Raw genomic sequence first — 20,095 nt, forward strand, 5'->3', positions numbered from 1 at the left:
CTGCATAGCATAGCAATTTAATCATTCTTTCTGCAGTGCCTTCAACATATTTCATTAACCCAAGAAGTTCCTAGATTAACAAAGGGTATGTCCTAGCTTATACCACAATTGCTGATGATGTAGATTTGTGACTGAAGGCTATGCCCTCTGCAAGTGCAGAAGTCCTTCTTTTTTAAGAAGCTCATCTTAACTTGAAAGCTCAAATGCAGTATGTGAAAACCATATTCATTAGCTTTAAACCTTTCTGCTCAGAAAGTCCTTCAGGACAGCAATGGTAATTGGCAGTCAGCTGAATCTAAAAAGGGAAAACTTTTGCAGAATTCTCTACACAAGAGAAAATTCTCTCTGCAAGTCCAGAGTACAATCAAGTTCTAATGCTGGGTTGTAGATTTAAACTAGCTTTAAGACAGCCTGAAATTCTGCTCTCTTGCCTCTTCCCCCCCGCTCCCCCCCCAACTCTATTCTAGGATGTCAGGGAGCCTCCTCACCTGATGGGTGTGGGGATTTAACCTGAGTTTCAGAGCTCATTTACAGAAAATAAGAGTAATTACAAATCTTCTACAAATCTTCTTACAAATCTAAAGAATTTCTCTTTAGAAGAGGGAAGTGAGGGAATAGCAAAATCAACCTGATATGGAAACAACTGCAAAGGACCACTATGTGATCCTTACCAGCCACAGAGAAGACTCCAGATCTAATTTTTCTTCTTGGGCACAAGCTCAGATGAGCCAAGCAAGAACTAGAGAAAGATGCTGTTCTGGCTCCTCTTGGAATAACAGTATCCGCAATGCTTATTTTTCTGGCAGAAATAATTACTAAATATCATATCTGAAAAGAAAATATTTCAGAGTTCTAGTATGCTCATGTTAGGGCAATGGCCTCACAATTTGCATTCAGTTAGTAAATTAATTACTCTAATAAAACATATGATTGTTTAAAAATGGAAGAAAAATAGTTTCTTGCCAGTCACCTGCTTCAGTATACTCCAATCCTGCAGAGCATCCTCACTTTGCACACTGAGGTAATATCTTTTGGGCACCACTATTCTCTGCACACCCTCCCAGCAAGAAACAGGACAGAGCAGTTCCAAATATCTTTCACCCACTAGAGCCTAGCACAGGCACTTCCAAAAGTAGCAGCGATTAAGGACTGGTCATAGGATCCAACAAGCATTCACACAAACCTCTAACAATATAACTTGTGTCTTTTTCTTATAGATGCCACTTATGGTGACTAGCATTCCTACAATCACTGGAAGGTCTACAGACAGACCACTGCAAGGACTAGCATTGTTAAGTCTACTGGACTTCTACTAAATAAAGAGAAATTTCTCTAGAATATTTGGTATCAAATTGCTTTCAAACCCTCAGGGCAAATCTTGGGATTGGTCCTAAGCAATATTTCAATATGAAGAATCTATCACAATATGGGAATGGCATAAATAAAGCTTCAAAACAGTTGCCCTGCAGATACCCAGCAGAGGACTATTTCTCAGGCACGCTGAGAAGGTTGCCTAGGTCATGATGAAACAACATCAGTCACTGCTGGTGATACACCACAGAACCCAGGTGGGAAAATATCTGGTAAGACCATGCCTGAGCTTTCTCAGCTTTCCCCCATGGCTGCAAATCTAATGGGGGAAACATCCTGAACAGTTTTATCTTACTGTAAAAATGAAAGGGCACTGAAAACAACATGGGGCATTTGGATTCACCAGTGTTACGTTGTTTGGGGAAAGACAATGCAAGTTGCTAGCCAGCGTGAGGATATCCTTTGATGAAAGCTAGTGTTAAGCCCTGGCACAACTTTGTTCCTGCTGAAAAAGAAATGGGACAGGGAAGGGAGAAGATCTGCAACAGGTACTGGAGTCTTCCCAATTCACCCTGAGAGTAAGAACTGGGATTTCTGGGAGAGGGAACTGTTCTACATTAGCTTGAACTCAAATGTGCATAATATAAACGTATCAAAGAAGTACCTGTGTTAATTTGATTGGTGACACCTTGCTGCCCTGTGCAGCCACAGTTCCTGGTTCTCAGCCTAGCTCCATATGCTCCCTGCTACCTGAAGGAACTGCCTGCACCTCCAGCTAGGGCTCAACCAGCATGAGGCTGGGAGCATGGATATGATAAGACAGGGCTGGCATTTTAAACAGGGGAGGCAATAAGGCTACGAGCTTGTGCGTCTTGGTAAGAGTGCGGGGAAGGCAACAGGTGCCCTTCACGTGGCCTGACACAGAGCTTAGTAACACAATCCAGAGTGATGGGAAAGATGCCTTTGGGAGAGTCAAGACCAGGTGGAGGTCTTCAAACTGATCTGAAACAGGGAAATCCTGACTGGGGTAAGGGCTTTCCACATCCCTAAATAACAGTCTAGATACTTTTCTTACATTTCTGGCAGCACAAGCCAGTAGACTGGTCAGCAATCAAAACAGAAGGGACAAATGGCACAAGCACCAAGTCAAAAGGAGCTCTCAGTATTCACTCAGGCTGAATATTCCTACCTGTTCTCAGGCTACATGCTGCAAGGGACAGAGGAAGGTATAAAACCTGGACTGCAGACTAGGGAATGAAGAAATCAAGAGGACAACATCTAGAGGAGCCCAGGATCAGTACCTGCTCTGGAGGGTTGGTGGAAACAGGGGAACTCCATCTGTAGAATATAGGCGTGAGAATGGAGTCTGTCAGCACCCACTCATGGTTAACTCAAATTGTCTGCTGAGGGGACCCGCCATATCATGGTGTATTCCTAATAGATGAAGAACAACGGGAGTTACTCTGCAGAGATGCCACTCTTTCCAAAATTCATCTGCTTTCTGACCAGGATGAGCAAGAAGTTTCCTGCATACTAATATACTGAAAAGGTTGTGATTAACCCATGGTTCTTGCAGGGAAGGCCAGTATGTACACAGCTCACAAAGCACTATGGTATGGACAAAAGACTTTTTCAGGGACCATGTGCCCAGAAGCTTTAAATGGGGAGATTTTTTTAATAAGCATCAATATCAGTCAAAGTGGTGCACAATGTTAGAAAGGGGACTGATCCATCTGTCTGGAGAAGACAGAAGTAACCAAGCGTTTATGATTCTGAATGAGAACAATGATTCAGCCTCTGTGCTTTTAGGACAGAACACTAGGCCCTCTTCTTTTTGGGGACAAAGTACTGAAAGCAGAAACCACTTCCATGAAATACTGTTTCTGGACTTCTTGGCAGAAGTATGGAATCTATGTCTCCCTTTATCAGTGTCCTACCAGTTCCCATCCTCAAGGAGAACAGGGGCAGGACCCTGAAATACAACCATTGATGGAGTTAATTTAGTGTTAATTTCAAAGTCTCATCAGTCTAGAGTACAAAAGGGTAAAGCTAAAGATGCTCTATGTGCACTGTGAGGCTACTCTCAATCCCACGTTAGATGTACTACTGGGAAAAAGAGAGAAGATGGCAGGGGTTAAAGCAGAACACAAAGAAATGCAACTTCCTATGCACCACATGCTAACATTATGAGTTATAGCTGAACAAGTCCTTGTATCCCAACAACAAGGGATGTAGATATCCAAGGATTTCATTGTGGTCTCAGGGCTTCTCAGGGTGTGCAAGGACAACGTGCAAAAGCAGCCAAGGAGGAGACTCTTCCATAACCATCTATGCTCATGAGAGTCCTTGAGATTGGAGAGATCAATGGCAATGGCCACAGAGGAAAATACAGTAATAGGAATACAAATTTCCTCAGAGGGAAGTTCTAGTTACTGGCTATCCCCTGAAATAGCATCTCTCAGGTTGTCACTTGTCTTTTTGTGGAAGCTTACCTGTAAATGGTGACAGCTGTCAGATAGGTACTTAGCAAACAGGCTCTTTCCAGTTCTAGAGCTTTAAAGAAAAGTCTCTCAGCTGAGGAAGCTTACTGCTTATCTGTGGAAATGGCTTTAGGTGGCCCTGTCAGTTAGGAGAAAGTCATGCAGACAGCACAGAAGAATGCTAAGTTAGAAGTAGTTACCTTTGCTTTGAAAACCTGCCATTGTGCCCTCTGATCACTTTAAGGGCATGAAGGCCTACACCTGGCTCAGATCTTCCATTTGCATTGCTTTACCTCAACATCCTGACACCGGCAACCTGCTTGGCAGGCAATGCACACAGGCCTGATATTCTCAGTAAAAATACCAGCAAGTGCTGTGATTGCTAGCAGTCTTTCCTAGCAGCTACCAAAAAGGACAGAAATCAAAGACACTGTGGCTTAACAGCCAGGCCAAAAAAAAATCCCAGCCAGCTCAACATCTTATTTCTGAGTGGCAAAAAGGCAGAGCAGACATGCAGTGACACTTCTTCACCCTGCCCCTACAGATTTTAGGATCTGCTGGTTTGAGGACTTCCTTGTGTGCCAGGACAAGAACCTTTGTGCTTAATACTCCTCAGTGAACTCCTTTCAGCAATTTGTCCAGCTGGTACTTTGAACAGGTAACAAATCTGAAGATCCACAGCAGCTGGTAGCAGTGAGTTGTATGCATCAGCTGTATGATCTGAAGTAGTACTTTCTTATTTCAAAATTGCCATTTGCTAATTTGATTTCCTGATCCCTTTTTTCTGCATCAAAAGAAAATCCTCTTTCGAGACTTCCCCATTCTCCTCTAGCATTACTCTCCATCTCCCTGCTGAAATACAAATTAGAGTATTTCTGTAACTTTTTTTGTATTTCTTAGCCAATTATTCACTCATGAGAAGAGCTTCCCTCTTATCCTAAGGCAGGCCCTGTAACAACAGATCTTGTGAAGCAAGATTGTTCCCCAAGGAAAAAAAAAAAAATTGTTTCTCCCTTAGTCTGTACTTTGGTTTATCATCCTTTTTTTATTTCCTTCATTTAGACTCAATCATGGCTTTTAAGTAGGTCTTCTTATTTTTAATAGCTTCCTTATCCTGATGTGAACCATACTGAGAATGTTTTGTTATTGTTGCTGCTGTTTTGTTCCCAAGTTTCCTCAAATCTTTTTTCAAAGGTAAGAGGCAGCACTTGCTTTGACCATCTAGTATGGAAACTTTAAGACAATCTCTTTGAAAGCATTTTAGGCTTTTGGCTGCCACTTTAAGCTTCCCCCCCTGCCCCAAACAAACTTCTTAATTCTTTTGTTGTTCTCTTTTTAGAAAAAGAGCAGAATACCACATATTATGGCCACTTCATACAAATCAGCTCTTAGTAACAGAATATAATTCAGTCCCAAGAGTGCACAGGACATGGTTCAAAGAGCTGCTTCTCCTGGGCTGTATGACTAGTTACTTCATAAAGCATTCCTACCTTTGTAACCACTCTGATCAGTCTCAGCATGTCACAGAGTTGCCAACCTGATAGAGCAATTCAACACTAACATCAAATACTATGCTTTTTCAAGTTCAGCCTGGAATTAGAAATTGCAGGGATTCTGTGTTACTTAACTCATCTGATTTGCCTCTCTGTTCCATCTTCAGCTTATAGCAATATATGCTATTAATTTAAGCTACTGTTTTCCTTACATAATTTGTTTTTTCTATTGGGAACACTTCTTGCCACCTCTGCTGAATGAAGATCAAGTATTAGAACAGACAGAAAGAGCAGAGAGGACTTCCCTATGGATCGTACTGTCCTCTGCAACCTCTTGTTTAGCACCCATTCCCTAGGAAAGCCCAATTGCTTGAGTTTTGGCCATGTGACAAGATGTGCAAAAGACTAGACTGAAAAAGGGGTGGAGATTTGACATGGCAATATTGGATGGAGTGAAGGCAAGCAGAAGAAACTCTGCTATCTCCTATGACCTGCTAGCAATGAAAGAGAAGGGGTAGAGCAATACAAAGAGTCAGCACTCAATGCTGGTGGTTTAGATGAATCAAGACGTCCACAAATTTCAGTCTCTCTGACAGTTCCTGGTGGGGGAGCAGGAACATCTTTAGTAAAGTAGTTCTAACTTGCAGCAGTGGAACTACGCTTTGGAGCTAAGCTCACAACTGGTGATATTTATCAAAAGACCAAGTAACTCCACTTTGTGTGTCAGCAGTGGAAAACTCTGGGGAAAAGCCACTGCTAATAAGGGACCTGCAGAAGCAAGTACTTTGTCACAGTTACTTCTCAGGCTTATCTTAAAAAAAAAAAAAAAAAAAAAAAAGCAGAGTCCTTCATAGGTAGTTTAGTTGGTAAAGCTGTAGCCAGTATTTTCTGACACAGGGACACTGCTGATTGCTCCTTACCACACAGGGCAACCATTGACATAGGAGATTTTCTTTAATGATAAAAGACATTGGTAGGGCCAAGTACTGGAGCAAGTCCCAATCAAACATGCCAAAAGGTAGTGTTCAAATCTGATTCACTTAGAAGACAGGCTGGTGGCTACTGCTTGGCATTGGGAAGCATTAAAGGGATAACAAGGGAAGAATAATTTTGCTAAGCTATAATTATCAGTAGCAACAAAAATCAACTCCATGATACGGTGCTATAGGAGAACAAATGGACACCACCATAGTCTGCTGTGAAGCCTAGGAAGAAGACATTGACAAGGAGCTGTGGGATGGCTCTGCATGTCTTACATAGTAAAAGAACATGCAGGAGATAGGCCTGTCTCCAAAGATCTCAATGCAGACTTTAATTTTGTGTGCTCAAGGACCTCACATGCCACAATTTAGGTCTGCTGAGATGAACCATGAAAGAATAGCTAGGTCACTGCTCCCCTCCTCCTCTTTTTTTTTTTGTTTTTGTTTACAGTCATGCTTACAAGTACTGAAAAAAGCACACAGCAATTCTTTTAAATTAACAATTCTTCTGAATATAAAATATTTTAAAAGCAATACATCGAAGTAGCATTTACCAGCTTAATTTATACTGGCTTGAAGACTGATGGATTAGGTTGATCATAATGGTTCCACTGGCTCTTGGACTGGCTGCCCTATTAGCCATTCACTACTAGTAATAGTATCAGTAACAGAGGCCTGGAGAGCTGCTAAGCTAATCCAACTGTTAAGTACTGAAAGAGTAATAGGTATATAGTAGGGTCCATCAAAAGAAATCTGTCTAGTTTCCTTGACCTCTATGCTTCAAGTACTTCGCAGCTATAAAAGCATGTGTTACCATAAGTTCTGTCCCTGCTTTGGTGCAGTGGTCTCTGTGGGAAGGTCGGCAGCATGCACAGACCGGTGAAGCTTGCTCACTCTGCCATCAGTGCCACTGGTCCTCCGCTTGTCTGTAAAAGAAAAGCACAAGCTCAAGTGTATTCTCCTTCATCTTCCTCAGTGAGCATTTTTATTTTGCAAAAACTAATCTATCTCCAGGTTAAGTGTTTATATGCAACATCTAGGCCAGCAGTACATTTGTCAGGGAAAACTAATCCAGCATTAGTTTGCTAAAGTTCACAGTATATGCATTTATAGAAATATGAAAACAGATAACAGATTTTTAAAGAAATTACTGCATCATAAAGCACATACATAAAATTAAAAAAATCATTCCTACTATTTCAAATACATAAAACTAGTTTCACTTTTTAGCTATATACTGAAAAAGTACTTTTAGAATTGAATGAGTTATAAATAAGATGTATTTGTATTTCTGAGCATCTCAGTCTGACATGAATTTAAACCTTTGCTTATTTAAGCCTTTGCTTCTTAAGTTTCAAAAGGAACGTGCTGAAATCTTGCACACTAGCTGGGCAAATATACAGGCAGCAGTTGAGAAATTAATGCAGCTGGAAGCAAGCTGGTGTACAGGAACATGGCTGGTCAATATTTGAAAGAGTTCACATAAGAAAATATATCCATCGAGGGCCACTAATGATACTGCCTGCAGCTCAACAAGACACCAAGACACAGATGGCTGGAAAGTTACATGCTGGATGAAGTATCTCATTGTAGGTTTGCCCTGTTTCATTCTTCTACAGGTGCCTACTCTGCCCATTGTCCAACACAAAATACCACCAAGTGAGGGCTCTCTGATTTAACTCAATACAGCCTCTCACATGCAGTATTTCTGTAGATGGACTAAATGCCAGCCTATGATGTTTCAAAGGCAAGAAATGATCAGGACTGAAACTGCAACTGGAGTCAGATTATAACACACTCTTCTGTACCAAGACCTATTTCCACATAGAAGTGTTAAGTTTCCCTCCCCACAGACTGGTTTTTGTGCATGTCCAAGTTCCGCCTGCAAGGCTCCTTGTCAGCCAGGCAAAATTACAGAGGAAGCACTAGAACTTCAGCTAGTCCTTGCACCTCACCTGCATGTTCAGTTAGAGGGCTGCTTGCCAAAATGGCCTCAATCAGCAGAGCTATAGGTATCTATAAGACTGTTCTGCTTGATACTATTTCATAGGTTAATCTGGGAGTCTTGCCATTGGTAGAATATTAGCATTGTTATGGATACTCTCACTCTCTGCAACACACAGCTGACTACTTGTCCAAGAAGTCTGGCACACTGCAACTCAGCATGTTCAGAGTAAACCAGAGGGATTAGTCCACAATTGACATCAACCTCACTGCTTTTAAGAGAGAGGTGATTGTGTCCCATGGTCCTTATGTGGCACATTGCAGGCAGTCTCAAGACCTGCAGCAGCAGGAAGATCATCATGAGCATCGGACTCTCCTGTGTGCAAGCTTCTGGAGTTTAAAGAAGGCTTAAATCAGAGTACCCCATGAAAACACTCAGACTAGACAGTTCTCCCTCACATTCACAAATCCATTCTAACAGTCAGACAGCAATAAAGGAAATACCCACAGAAAAGCAGGCTAATCATACCTCCTGAGCTGTAGTCCTTTTTAAAATCTTCTTTTTTCTGATGGGGAAGGATGAATCTGTAGTCTATACTGTCATGTACCCAGCCTTTCTCAATGAACAAGCCAGGAACCTCATCTGAAAACAGCCAATACCTGTAGAAAACATGTATGTTAACAGGTACCTGTCTCCTCTTTTGGCTAGTTACACACATCCACTTCTGTTTGCATAGAGGGAAGAAGCAGCTGTGTGCTTGACTCAATAAAAACTGAATGCATGTATATCTTTATATTGGCACAGCTGAGAAACATGAAAAGCTTTTATTAGAATCCATTCTAAGCTCATTCCTGTGCAACAAACATGGAAAAAAAAAAGCTGGTAATTAGGTTCTTGAGCACTGATGCAAGCACTTGAAGCTCTACAGGCTAGTGGATCCTGACCTCCACAAGGCAGCCTCAAAAAGCTGGCCATGTAAACCAGTGAAGGCCATTACACTCTATATACACAAAAAACTCACTTCTGCACTCCTCCACTGTTCAACTGACAGGAAGTCCTCTCAAAATCCTCCATATCAATCATTTCTTGGGGACCGCTATCTGATAAAGCTCGTCTCAAGAGGAAAGAGCCAGCAGCTCAGGCTCATTTCCTTTCCTACCTGTTATGATTACGATCGGTGCCAACTGGGGTCCTGCGCATCACCAGCTTTGCTTTGGCAATTCCATCCTGGAAAGTTTTCTCAGCTGCAGCCTTATGCTTTCGGATTCTTTCTTCCTCCGCTTCTTTCTCCATTCTCACTGTTGGAATTAGCAGAGAGAAGTATTAGATTTCATTTATTGTATCCCGGCATCAATATTCTCTTTTATTTTACTACATCATGGGGGTAAAAAAAAAGTATTAATCGGTAACTTTGGTTAATATTCTTTTAGAACAGCCACCCACCCTTCAACTTACTCTACACCCACCATTCTAGGAAAAAAAACTCAAGAATTAAGTCAAGGCATAAGGATGAACTGGGCTAAGGAAAGAGGAAAGTCTGGATAAAAATTGTCTGGAGGAATTAGTCCTCATTATTATTTCCCATTCTAGACCAACAAAGTGATATCCATTGCTGTGCAATCCCATATAACAACAGGGTCAAAGATCTTTAGCTACAGCACAGCATATGACAAGGACTTCTGCTCTGGCCAGCTCAAGTGTTGTCACAGCTGGACCGCTCCCACTACAGAGGTCAGCGTGGCTAATGGACACCTGCATTTCCACAACTGCAGCTGTGAGGAACACTCTCCCCACAACCTTACCTACCAAAAAAAACAGATCTGGCACAACAGAGACCTCTTCCAGGCACAACTGTCTCACAACAGTGACCAAGTCACATCTCGTAACACCTCATGCTTTCCCATATATGCTATGATGTGGAAAAGCATTAAAATAGAACCCTCGGGTATTGAAATTTCAGTAGCTCTCAATATCCATTGCTGTTGACAAAAAAATGAAGGGAAGAAAAATATGTAGTGGCCTAAATCCTGGCATCACAGGCTCCCTGGCAAAAGCCTTACAGAATAAAAGATGTCATTCCACATGTCTAGTTAAGGAGCAAGAAGGAAGGGAGCTTCTGCCACAAGACAAAACATTAAGGTCAACAGGATTTATGCTCCTCATGATGGTTCAAGAGTCTCTACACTTTTGCCCATCTCTGAAGAATAGGTGTACTTCCACCAAGAACTGTCTGAACAAAAAGGAACAAAACATGAAACTGAGTCACACTGGCTCTTCAGAGACTGATCTCAATCTAAGAAAAACATCACCCCTTCACAACTTTCACAAAAGGCTATGGGCAACATTCTTTTGTGTCTGGAGAAAACTTGAGGGAAAAAATAAAAAGGATGAAGAAATGAAGACTTATCTTTACATCACAAAGCAGGGTTTGAAGCAGATGTAATGAGACCATATGGAAGGGGTGAGGTGGACTGGGGCAGGTAAAAGTGAGCATATAGATAACATATGTTGGCTGCTGTCCTAGGGAGAAAGCTAACTTCTTGCTAGGACTCTTCCCAAGGCTACTAACCTATTCTTCATCTTGCAGCCATTTTCTGTATAAAGACAGGTTTGATAACAGTTGATTAGTAAATACCTGGTAAGTGTCTGAAGTCCTGCCAATGTAATCAATCCTGACTGATTAGAGGAGACATACTGAAAAACATACCTTTGCATTTGTTACACCAACTCAATATACCAGCTTCTATATAATAATATAGTAACAGCATAACAATTTACATTCATTGCAGCATGGCAAAATTGTCCTGTTAATCCATACCTGCCAGACACAAGCACCTGCACCCATATATCTGTAAATACCAACTCCTCCCTAAACCTTATGACCCCTCCCCTCCATCAAAGTATTGAAATCAGAACAACTAGCAATAGCCACTCTCACAGCACCAAATGCATCACATGACCTAAATCTGAGTCTTGCAAACCACATCAGGAGACCAATATTACAGGAAGTACTGTTCTCACCTTCCACTAGGAGACAGAGGTAATACGATTCCCCCAGAATTTTTCTCCGACACCTTCTCAAGACTTGCTGCTGTCACCTGATGCTAGCACAAGTCACACTTCACTCTCCTCAGTACCCTCGCCTCAAAAGCCAAGACTTCAACCAAAACAAGCCACAGTGCCAGCTGTGGCAATGCTTACGACATGGGATATTGTGGGCATTCATGAGACAGGTATTTTTTTCTGTGCAACTGTAAAGACCAGTTGCAGCAGGTACCATCAAGTGCCAGACTAAGGAAGAGGCAAGGCAAGAACAGAAATTTAGTCATATGCCGAAACTGTTCAAACAGAATGAGAACGAAGACACCATACTAAAGGGTTCCTCCTCCCATGTGATCTTCAATTGTGATGGCACGCTAGTCTCAGTTGGTATTTTCCTCTCTAGCAGGCTTTGTTAGCTGTATAAGCTTCCAGCTCTCCATTCTCCTCCAACAGACTATGTGGGAGCTATTGCTTCATGGAGTGATCAGGCAAAGAACAATTAGTAAGTGCTGCAGTAACACAGAAATGAAATGACTTGACTCTTACTATCAAGAAAATACAGATATCATGTTCTCTCAGTGGGGAGTTCTGTATTGACTTCTTTTGAAGTCAAGAAAGAACAGAAAAATACATTTATGCTTTCTTACACTGGGTTCTTTTTTGAGCTGAGACTAGCTTGGTTGCACTGGCTGCAATCTTGGTAGGTTTAATGTAAAAGAGGTTAGTGCTCCCAGTGTTACAGATGTTACCAGAGCAGCAAAAAAGAAACCACTGAGATCTTTATCTATATGTATGTAAAATAATAGTTGCTGACAAAACATCTATTGTGCAGTGGTTCATATATATGAATATCGAATCACTGTACAATAGGTGTTTTGTCAGCAACTACTCTTTTACTTCCCCCAGAGATACTAACATTATTAAAAGCACATGCAACTGAAGTGGTGTGAAAGCCAGTAGGCTGAAAAAGCCCCCAGAAGGCCTGTGTGATGGTAGGAGCACACTGATCAGTTCTCATTGGGGTCATCCAGAACTATTTTTCACATACTGAAACCATACCAGCCTCCAAGTCCTCCTCTGAAGTCCAGAACAGATTAGCTCCCAGCTGCTAACCCTAACTACTGCATCATCAACATTAACCAAGATCTTTGGTATGTTGAGGGTACCTTTTTGTCTGGTAGCAACTGCTTAACAGGTAAAAGAAGCCCTGGATGCCTGAAATGTTGGGGTTTGATATGTGGAAAGGAAGCAATATGAATTCAAACCTTACTGAAAGGCTTAATCCTTCCTTCCCTGCCAGAGACCTAGTTTTCCTTGTGAAGTCCAAAAGAATGAATCAAACTTCCTCAACATGCAAGCCAAATTACTCTTATCAATGTAATATTGCTCTTCTTCATATATAGCTAGTACAAACTATAAAGTGAGAACAACAAGAAGTATCCTAAGGAGTAGTGTCCAAACCGTATTTAAGTAAAATCTTATCATGAACGTGAACTTGCTGTCAAACAACTGGAATGCTACAAGAATTGGGGCTAAGAGGCCATTCAGCTACAGCATGTTAGATATTTGGTATTTTGTTTTTCTGAAGTAGGACAGCACTCCAGATCTTCAGCAGTTTATTGATACTTCTGAGACTCACAGTTGGTAACAGAAGATCTGAAAAGTCTATTTACTTTCAATGGGAGGCATGGTTGTACCCAGTCTACTTCCTTAGAAGCCTCAGGGTATTCCATGTTATTTACCTATTCTTGGTCTCCTAGAACACATAATCCCAGATTTCAGCTACGGCATATAAGCCAGGCTCCATGCAGGATGCTTGTCCCGTAACTGTTTCAGAAGTGAAATAACAACCTACATGAGCTATGCTGTCCACTTCCACCTGCACAGTACCCACATTTACAACCAAAAAAATCCCTGAAGTGCAATTCCAAAGTATTTTGCTCTTCATATTCCATACTCCTTCGCAAAATGCACTACTTACACAGAGGCATACAAAGTTTGTTACTGCAACTCGTGATTTATAAAGGTTTGAGCAGTTTATATTTATACAACTCCATAACTAATTCTTTAAAGTGAGAAACTCTAAACTGAAATTTATTGCCTAAGTCCTTATCTGGGAGAAGGGCTCCTAGCATCAACCTGACAATGCACATGGCAGCAAGGCCAGCAGCAGCTGTAGGAACTAGCTTTTAGGCAGGAAATATTTCCTCTGTACATAAGAGCCAGAAGATGTTTGAAGGCAGACAAGGTTTTTTGTTTGTTTTCTGTCCCCAAAACAGATTTTCTGTTTTCCAGCCTTCCCGGGCCTGACGGGATTAGAAAGGTACTGGACAAAAGATGCCCACAGATAAAAATCCAAAAGCATTTATTGCTTTTTCTTAATATTCCAGATTTTAAGCTGCCATAGGAACCATAGCAGCTGAATTACACTTCTCCAGTGAGTAAATCCCTTAAAACCAGGTAATGCTTTTGAAAACAGGCTGTCAATTTTGCCATTAACTTGTGTGTTGAGTAGAGGGGAATAAATGTTCTGCCCTTCTTGTATTTTTCTTACCTCTCATTTGTATTTCTTGTTGCTCCCTCTCTTTCTTGGCTTGGATGGCAAGAAGGCGCCTGCTCTTCACAGCACTTATCATATCATCAGCTTCTATTTCTACCCGGTGCTCTATTTTCATCATCTCGGGTTTTTTCTTTTCATTTCTTCCCATCATACTCTCATCTTTCCCATTCTCCTTGGTTTTGGCCACCATTTCTTTTCGCTTCTGTTTTTCTGCTCTTTTCTTGTCATTTTCTTCCTTCAAGATAGCTAGGCGCTCCTTCCACAGCTCAGCCGACGTCTGCTGCTTTGCCTCCACGTGGTCCTGCACCGAATAAGTCATTAGAATCCGGTGGCACAGTGCTCCAAGTATCCGTAATTTCTCTTCAGGAGTCAACTCAAAGAATTCCGATGTCTCCAGTTTCTCCAAGAACTCATCTTGTACTTCATTATCCTCAAAAGCTGCCAAATCCTTGCTTTCATCTACATTATCCGAGACCTCACTTTCCTCCTGCACATCTGACTTGCGTAGGCACAGGCGAACCAACTCAGAAGCAGAATGCAAAGTAAGTGGTATTTCAGAAAGCTTCATTCCTAGCTCAGCATAATCTTCAGCAATTTCATCTTGCAGCAGGGTCTGCAAGAGAATGACCAGTACTCGGTTCAAATAAAGGAAGCCTCCCTTTTCTGCGCAAAGTGCTTCCATCAGGGAAACTGCCGTAATTGGATATTGAGCATCTGGCATCAATAACCCTGAGTAACAGCTCAGGAACTCCACCACCATAGCGACGTCCCCAAAGAGCGTATTAGGAAGTCCTTCTGGAGTATCAACCAGTTTAAAAGTAGGCAAGGTTTTCCCTTTAAGATCTTGGTCCTCATATCTTTTCTGTTTTTCCAGTTTTTCCTTCATCTCCTTCTCCTTCCGCTCCTTTGCTCTCTCCTTCAGTTTCTCTTTCAGCTTCTCCCTTTTCTTCTTCATGTACTCCTTTCGCTGCTCCTCTGTCATGGTGGCCCATTTCTTCCTATGCTCTAGAAGCTCATAGCGTTTCTGTACTAACCCTCGCAAATCCTCAGGGAGACGGGCACGATCCTCATTTGAGAGCAACCTAGCTGTTTTGGAAATGATACAGGAAAGAGCACTTTTTTTGTCTTCCCGGTCTTTGTTTTCTTTGTAATAAGCAATGAGATGGAGTGCTGCAGGAGGCAGATGTTTCTGGGGTTTGCTGGAAGACCTAGGGGTGCCTCCAGAACTCCTGGGAGCCCTGGACACCTTAGTGGTACCTTTAGCCATGTCCAGTAGTGTCATTTGTTTCATTTTCATCTTGGGGGTCTTCAAGCCTTTCCTAGGAGACTTTGATTTTCCTGATGATTTCTGCCCATTCAGAACCCTTTTGCCTCTCTGCTTTTTGTCCAAGGATTTGTTGTTGCCCTTTCCCAGTCGGTTCCTCTTTGGAATGCGAAAGTTAGAACCGAGTTTAGCAGGTGACACGATTTTCATCACCTCTTCCAGCTCCTCTTTAGGACATTTTGAATTCTTAGAGTTTTTCATCTTCAGTGGAGAACCAATAATAGATTTCTCCAAATGCACATGGCACCACAGAGTAGGGCTCAGCGGCTGGCCCAGGGATGATCCATCAGCTTTGGATTTCTTAGAAGGCTTTCTGTCAGGTGATCGAGAGCTCTTCCTCTTGGTTGAGGGGTTGAGAGTCATATACTAAAATTAAAGAAAGAATGATTTTTATATTAATATTTAAAAATAAAGGTAATATAGATCCTTTCTGTCAATTCTTTTTGCCTATGTTTATTTTTAATATATTTTTCCAGTGAACAAGGAGTACTCAATATTTTAAGGGTGACAGGCTTCTACAACAGCTTTCAATATTCTGCACTGTAGTCACTATGTTGGTTATGAAGTCATTAGCTCATTCCAGAAAGTTCACATTTAACTTTATAAAATTAAACACTACGAAGAATTTTAAATGTTTCCTACTACATTACATAAAAACATTTTGCTTCTACTTAAAAGGTTGTGGGAAGGCAGTTTGCCTGCAAAATATTGACATTAATTTCAAAAACTATTCCTCTGCTCAGAGGTATCTTACTGAGTCATGTAGGGTTCAGTCCTGGACCCCACCCAGCACACCACCCAGAGGAAAACTGAAGGAGCACAGAAGTGATGGGTGACAGGAGTTTAGAGACTGGTTTCTGAATTGCCTCAAAGTATCTAGAATGAAGGCGAGACAGGATTCAATTCTGAAATAACATGATTGAATAGCTGACTGTTTTTAACCTGCTAAAATAACCTACCTGACAGCATACTTTAAGCACAGAACAGTTTAATCCAGAGCCAAACAGAGACTGATTTCAGGACTACGTCAGCATCTCAAATTCAGTTTCAGGATGCACCCAGAATACTAATATATTTCAAGAAGTGAAAAATAAAATACAAGGATATAACCTTTAGGTTATGGATAAAATTACCAGAAAACAGGGGCTGAAAATTTGAAATTCCTTAGCAATAAAAAATTCCACAGTGGTAAGCACAGCAAAAGGTGCAAGCATCTAAGAAGCATTTATTTAAGAACAGACATACACAAACACGATCAATTTAAGACTACTATAGGAATATTCAGATTTTCCAGCTCATGGATGTTCCCTCTTGAAGACTTTAGTTTAAAGAGCTCTCATTAGCTCATTAGGGAAATTTTTACTGAAGATTGCACAATCACCAAATCCAGTGCCTGCATAACTTCATTCTACAAAAATTGTGTTGAAATATTTGCTGAAGAGAATTACCTAAGCCAAAAGCATCCAGCAAAGATACGAATCATGATAATTAAATTCACAAATATTAGATCTACAACTTATACTGTATGTATAACTATCACTTATACAACACCTCCATCCATCAATGCTCTGAATAAAAGAGTTTGTACACCACCAGCAAATACTTTAATTTCTCTTAAGGCAGTGATCCCAAATACTACAGCAAGGGTAAACACAGCTCAAATATGAAGAACTTATTTTTCCTTTTAAGCAAATTTACAAGTGTTCAGAAGAGTCAATAGAAGCTTGCTAGAATGAGGTGTTGTCCTCCTACTGAGCAAAAAGGGATATAGCAAATATTTCTCTTCTAGTTTTAGAACAATGCTTGACAAAGACGAAGTCCATGAAAAAAAGCGAGTTTATTAAATGAACAAAATGGTGCTTTCTACATCCAAAGATGAATTTTAAACCAGCAGATTTCATGATACGACATTTACTCAGTTACCAGTATATTTGGCTGGTCATTACAAAGGGCTGGGAAAAAAAACATCCCTGCTACTCAGAGTATTCAGTACAGAATTTGTTTTATCTGCCATCACTCAATCAAGCACCATACAAGAACCAAGAATCATGAAGTCAAACACATCTGTGGTGGGTTGACCCTGGCTGGACACCAGGCGCCCACCAAAGCTGTTCTATCACTCCCCCTCCTCAGCTGGACAGGGGAGAGAAAAATATAACAAAGAGCTTATGGGTTGAGATAAGGACAGGAGAGATCACTCACCAATTAACTGTCATGGGCGAAACAGACTCAGCTTGGGGAAAATTAACTCAATTTATTACAAATCAACCAGAGTAGGGTAATGAGAAATAAAACCAAACCTCAGAACACCTTCCCTCCACCCCTCCCTTCTTCCCGGGCACAACTTCACTCCTGGATTCTTTACCAACCCCCCCTCAGCGGCACAGGGGGATGGGGAATGGGGTTTACGGTCAGTTCATCACACATTATTTTCTGCTGCTTCATCTTCCTCGGGGCAGGACTCATCACACTCTTCCCCTGCTCCAGCGTGGGGTCCCTCCCACGGGAGACAGTCCTCCACAAACTTCTCCAACGTGGGTCCTTCCCACGGGCTGCAGTTTTTCATTAACTGCTCCAGCATGGGTCCTTTCCACAGTGTGCAGTCCTTCAGGAGCACACTGCTCCAGCGTGGGTCCCCCATGAGGTCACAAGTCCTGCGAGAAAACCTGCTCTATGGGCTCCTCTCCACAGATCCACAGGTCCTGCCAGGAGCCTGCTCCAGCGCGGGCTTCCCATGGGGTCACAGCCTCCTTCAGGAACCCACCTGCTCCGGCGTGGGGTCCTCCACAGGCTGCAGGTGGATAACTGCTCCACCGTGGGCCTCCATGGACTGCAGGGGGACAGCCTGCCTTACCATGGTCTTCATCACGGGCTGCAGGGGAATCTCTGCTCCGGCACCTGGAGCATCTCCTCCTCCTCCTCCTTCTTCTTCACTGACCTTGGTGTCTACAGGGTTGTTTCTCTTACATGTTCTCACTCCTCTCTCCAGCTGCTGTTTCTGTCTGTCCCAACCTTTTTTCTTTCTTAAAAATGTTATCACAGAGGCATTACCACTATCGCTGATTGGCTCGGCCTTGGCCAGCAGCAGGTCCGTCTCAGAGCCAGGTGGTATTGGCTCTGTCGGACATAGGGAAAGCTTCCAGCAACTTCTTACAGAAGCCACCCCTGTAACCCCCCTGCTACCAAAACCTTGCCACACAAAGCCAATACAACATCCAACTCTTGCATTGTAACCATGAAAAAGGCCCAGTAACTGATGTTACCAGGCAAGGACTATAGCTCTTCCATTTGTCTTACACCAGAAAATCATGTCTCTAATTGTAGATAAGTAATGCAAACTATTGGAAAAAAATCAAGAAAAGGTAGTTACACCTCAAATTTTCAAAGTAGACCACTGTTTCAGACATTCAAGCTGTGTCACCTCTCAAAGGGTCAATCTTCAAAAGAGCGGGCCTTCCTGCTCTGCATCTAAGTTGATGTAAGCTTGGGAGCACCAAAATCCAACTGGCACACTGAAGTCTCTACCAAGACTGTTTAAGGGTGGGGAATGGGTGAGAAAGCAGAGGAGGTACTTTTAGGAATTCTTACCTTATGTGGGTCAAGCAAGAAGTCACTAAATTTACTGGGGAGAGAGTATTTCTTCACTAACTCATCCTCCACTACCCACGGGGCATTCTCACATGTGCCGGCCCGTAGCGCGTTGTGACGGATGAAGTACCTCAGGATCTCTTTGTTGGGAGGACGCTCTGTACGGACTAAGCTATCTGCTGGTACGTTGCTGATGATCTTGGAGATAACAAACAGACAAACTGTTAACATTTAACTTCTAACCACATTATAAGTACATACCATATGGCTAAAAGGAGCAAGGACAATTGTACTGCTTTATGTCCACAAACTCTTCACTCTTTCAAAGCTCTCTTGCAAAGACTCAAAACAAACCAAACAGAACATGCAGAACCAAGATGCACAACAGAGATTGGCAGGAGATTCAGTTAGCCAAAAAAGTAGAAAACGTTACTTTATGTTGCAGATTTCTTGCCAAAGCCCACTACTTCATCTCTGACCTTCCTCCAGCTTTTGCTTACTACTAACTTCAAAGCTTTTACATATTAATGTTTGTTTTGATTTTTTTCCTGAGACCAGAGGAGTAACTCTGCTAGTGGTACTCATTAAATTGAGGTCAGCACTGCCTCTCTCGGAAAATTAGCAAAGAGATGACAAAAAGCACACAGCAGTGCTGCAGCTACACAGAGCTTCTTAAAGCACAACTACGTACGACTGTCAGAGAAGTTCAGTTAGAACAAAAGCAGCAACTGCCGCTCATGATTTAACTAGTCTACCTCTGACCAAGTTTCATTAACTGCCTGACCAGAGATTAACCAGTTAACAGCAACCTCTCTAAAGCTACCATAGCACTGTGACTCAGCATGTGGTACTAGGGAATTGTCAGGTGTCTCCATGCACAAAACCCAATTACATAACAGCCAGGCTAGCCAGCCTCACAGACAACTACAGCCATCCTGATTCCAATACCATGACCCCGGCATCAAGTACTACATTGGGCTGTATAGACACACCAGTAGTGATTAATTAAACTTGCATATTCATGTTATAACAGAAAGGATTCAAATGGGCAACTCACCTTATCTTCATTTTTCAGCTTGACATCATATTTGTGTGGCAGGAATTTAGGTGGAACCCACTTCCTTTCTTCCTTCTTCAAAGAAGTGGGAAGCTTCCGAGGAGACCTACGTGCTCGATCATCTGATAAAACAAGGTAAGACATTAAGTGTCTTAGTATTAGAGTCCAAAAAAAAAAGTTAAAGAATCCAGATCATTGCTGGACTGGGCACCCCACCCCTTGCCATCTATACGGTGTTTGGTTAAACTACAACATCAGGATAAAATCCCAAATCAGGTTTTAGAAATATCCTGAAGATGCAGGTTGGGAACGGAG

At 41.9% G+C, this 20,095-nt stretch overlaps 1 protein-coding gene and 1 long non-coding RNA gene across 6 annotated transcripts in view; both read right to left on the bottom strand.

Annotated features, from left to right (window-relative positions):
- The window catches only part of BAZ1B (bromodomain adjacent to zinc finger domain 1B), a 51,926-nt gene that overhangs the window by 17,722 nt on the left and 14,109 nt on the right, over positions 1–20,095 (bottom strand). For all 5 annotated transcript variants that reach the window (XR_007506226.1, XM_049801824.1, XM_049801823.1 and 2 more), the window contains 6 exons: positions 19,781–19,902; positions 18,724–18,921; positions 13,806–15,501; positions 9,369–9,507; positions 8,738–8,868; positions 7,079–7,190 (listed from right to left, as the gene is read on the bottom strand). Coding sequence is in view for 4 of the 5 variants with exons in the window: in XM_049801824.1 (XP_049657781.1) it covers positions 7,079–7,190; positions 8,738–8,868; positions 9,369–9,507; positions 13,806–15,501; positions 18,724–18,921; positions 19,781–19,902 (2,398 nt within the window). In the remaining variant the exon portion in view is untranslated. The remainder of the gene's footprint in view (positions 1–7,078; positions 7,191–8,737; positions 8,869–9,368; positions 9,508–13,805; positions 15,502–18,723; positions 18,922–19,780; positions 19,903–20,095) is intronic.
- LOC126039151 (uncharacterized) lies at positions 16,956–18,717 on the bottom strand. The gene is made up of 2 exons (XR_007506227.1): positions 17,900–18,717; positions 16,956–17,789 (listed from the first exon to the last, which is right to left on the bottom strand). It is a non-coding gene; the product is annotated as an uncharacterized LOC126039151 (long non-coding RNA).

The sequence above is a fragment of the Accipiter gentilis genome, chromosome 6 (assembly GCF_929443795.1).
Source record: "Accipiter gentilis chromosome 6, bAccGen1.1, whole genome shotgun sequence".
Taxonomy (NCBI): Eukaryota; Metazoa; Chordata; class Aves; order Accipitriformes; family Accipitridae; genus Astur; species Astur gentilis.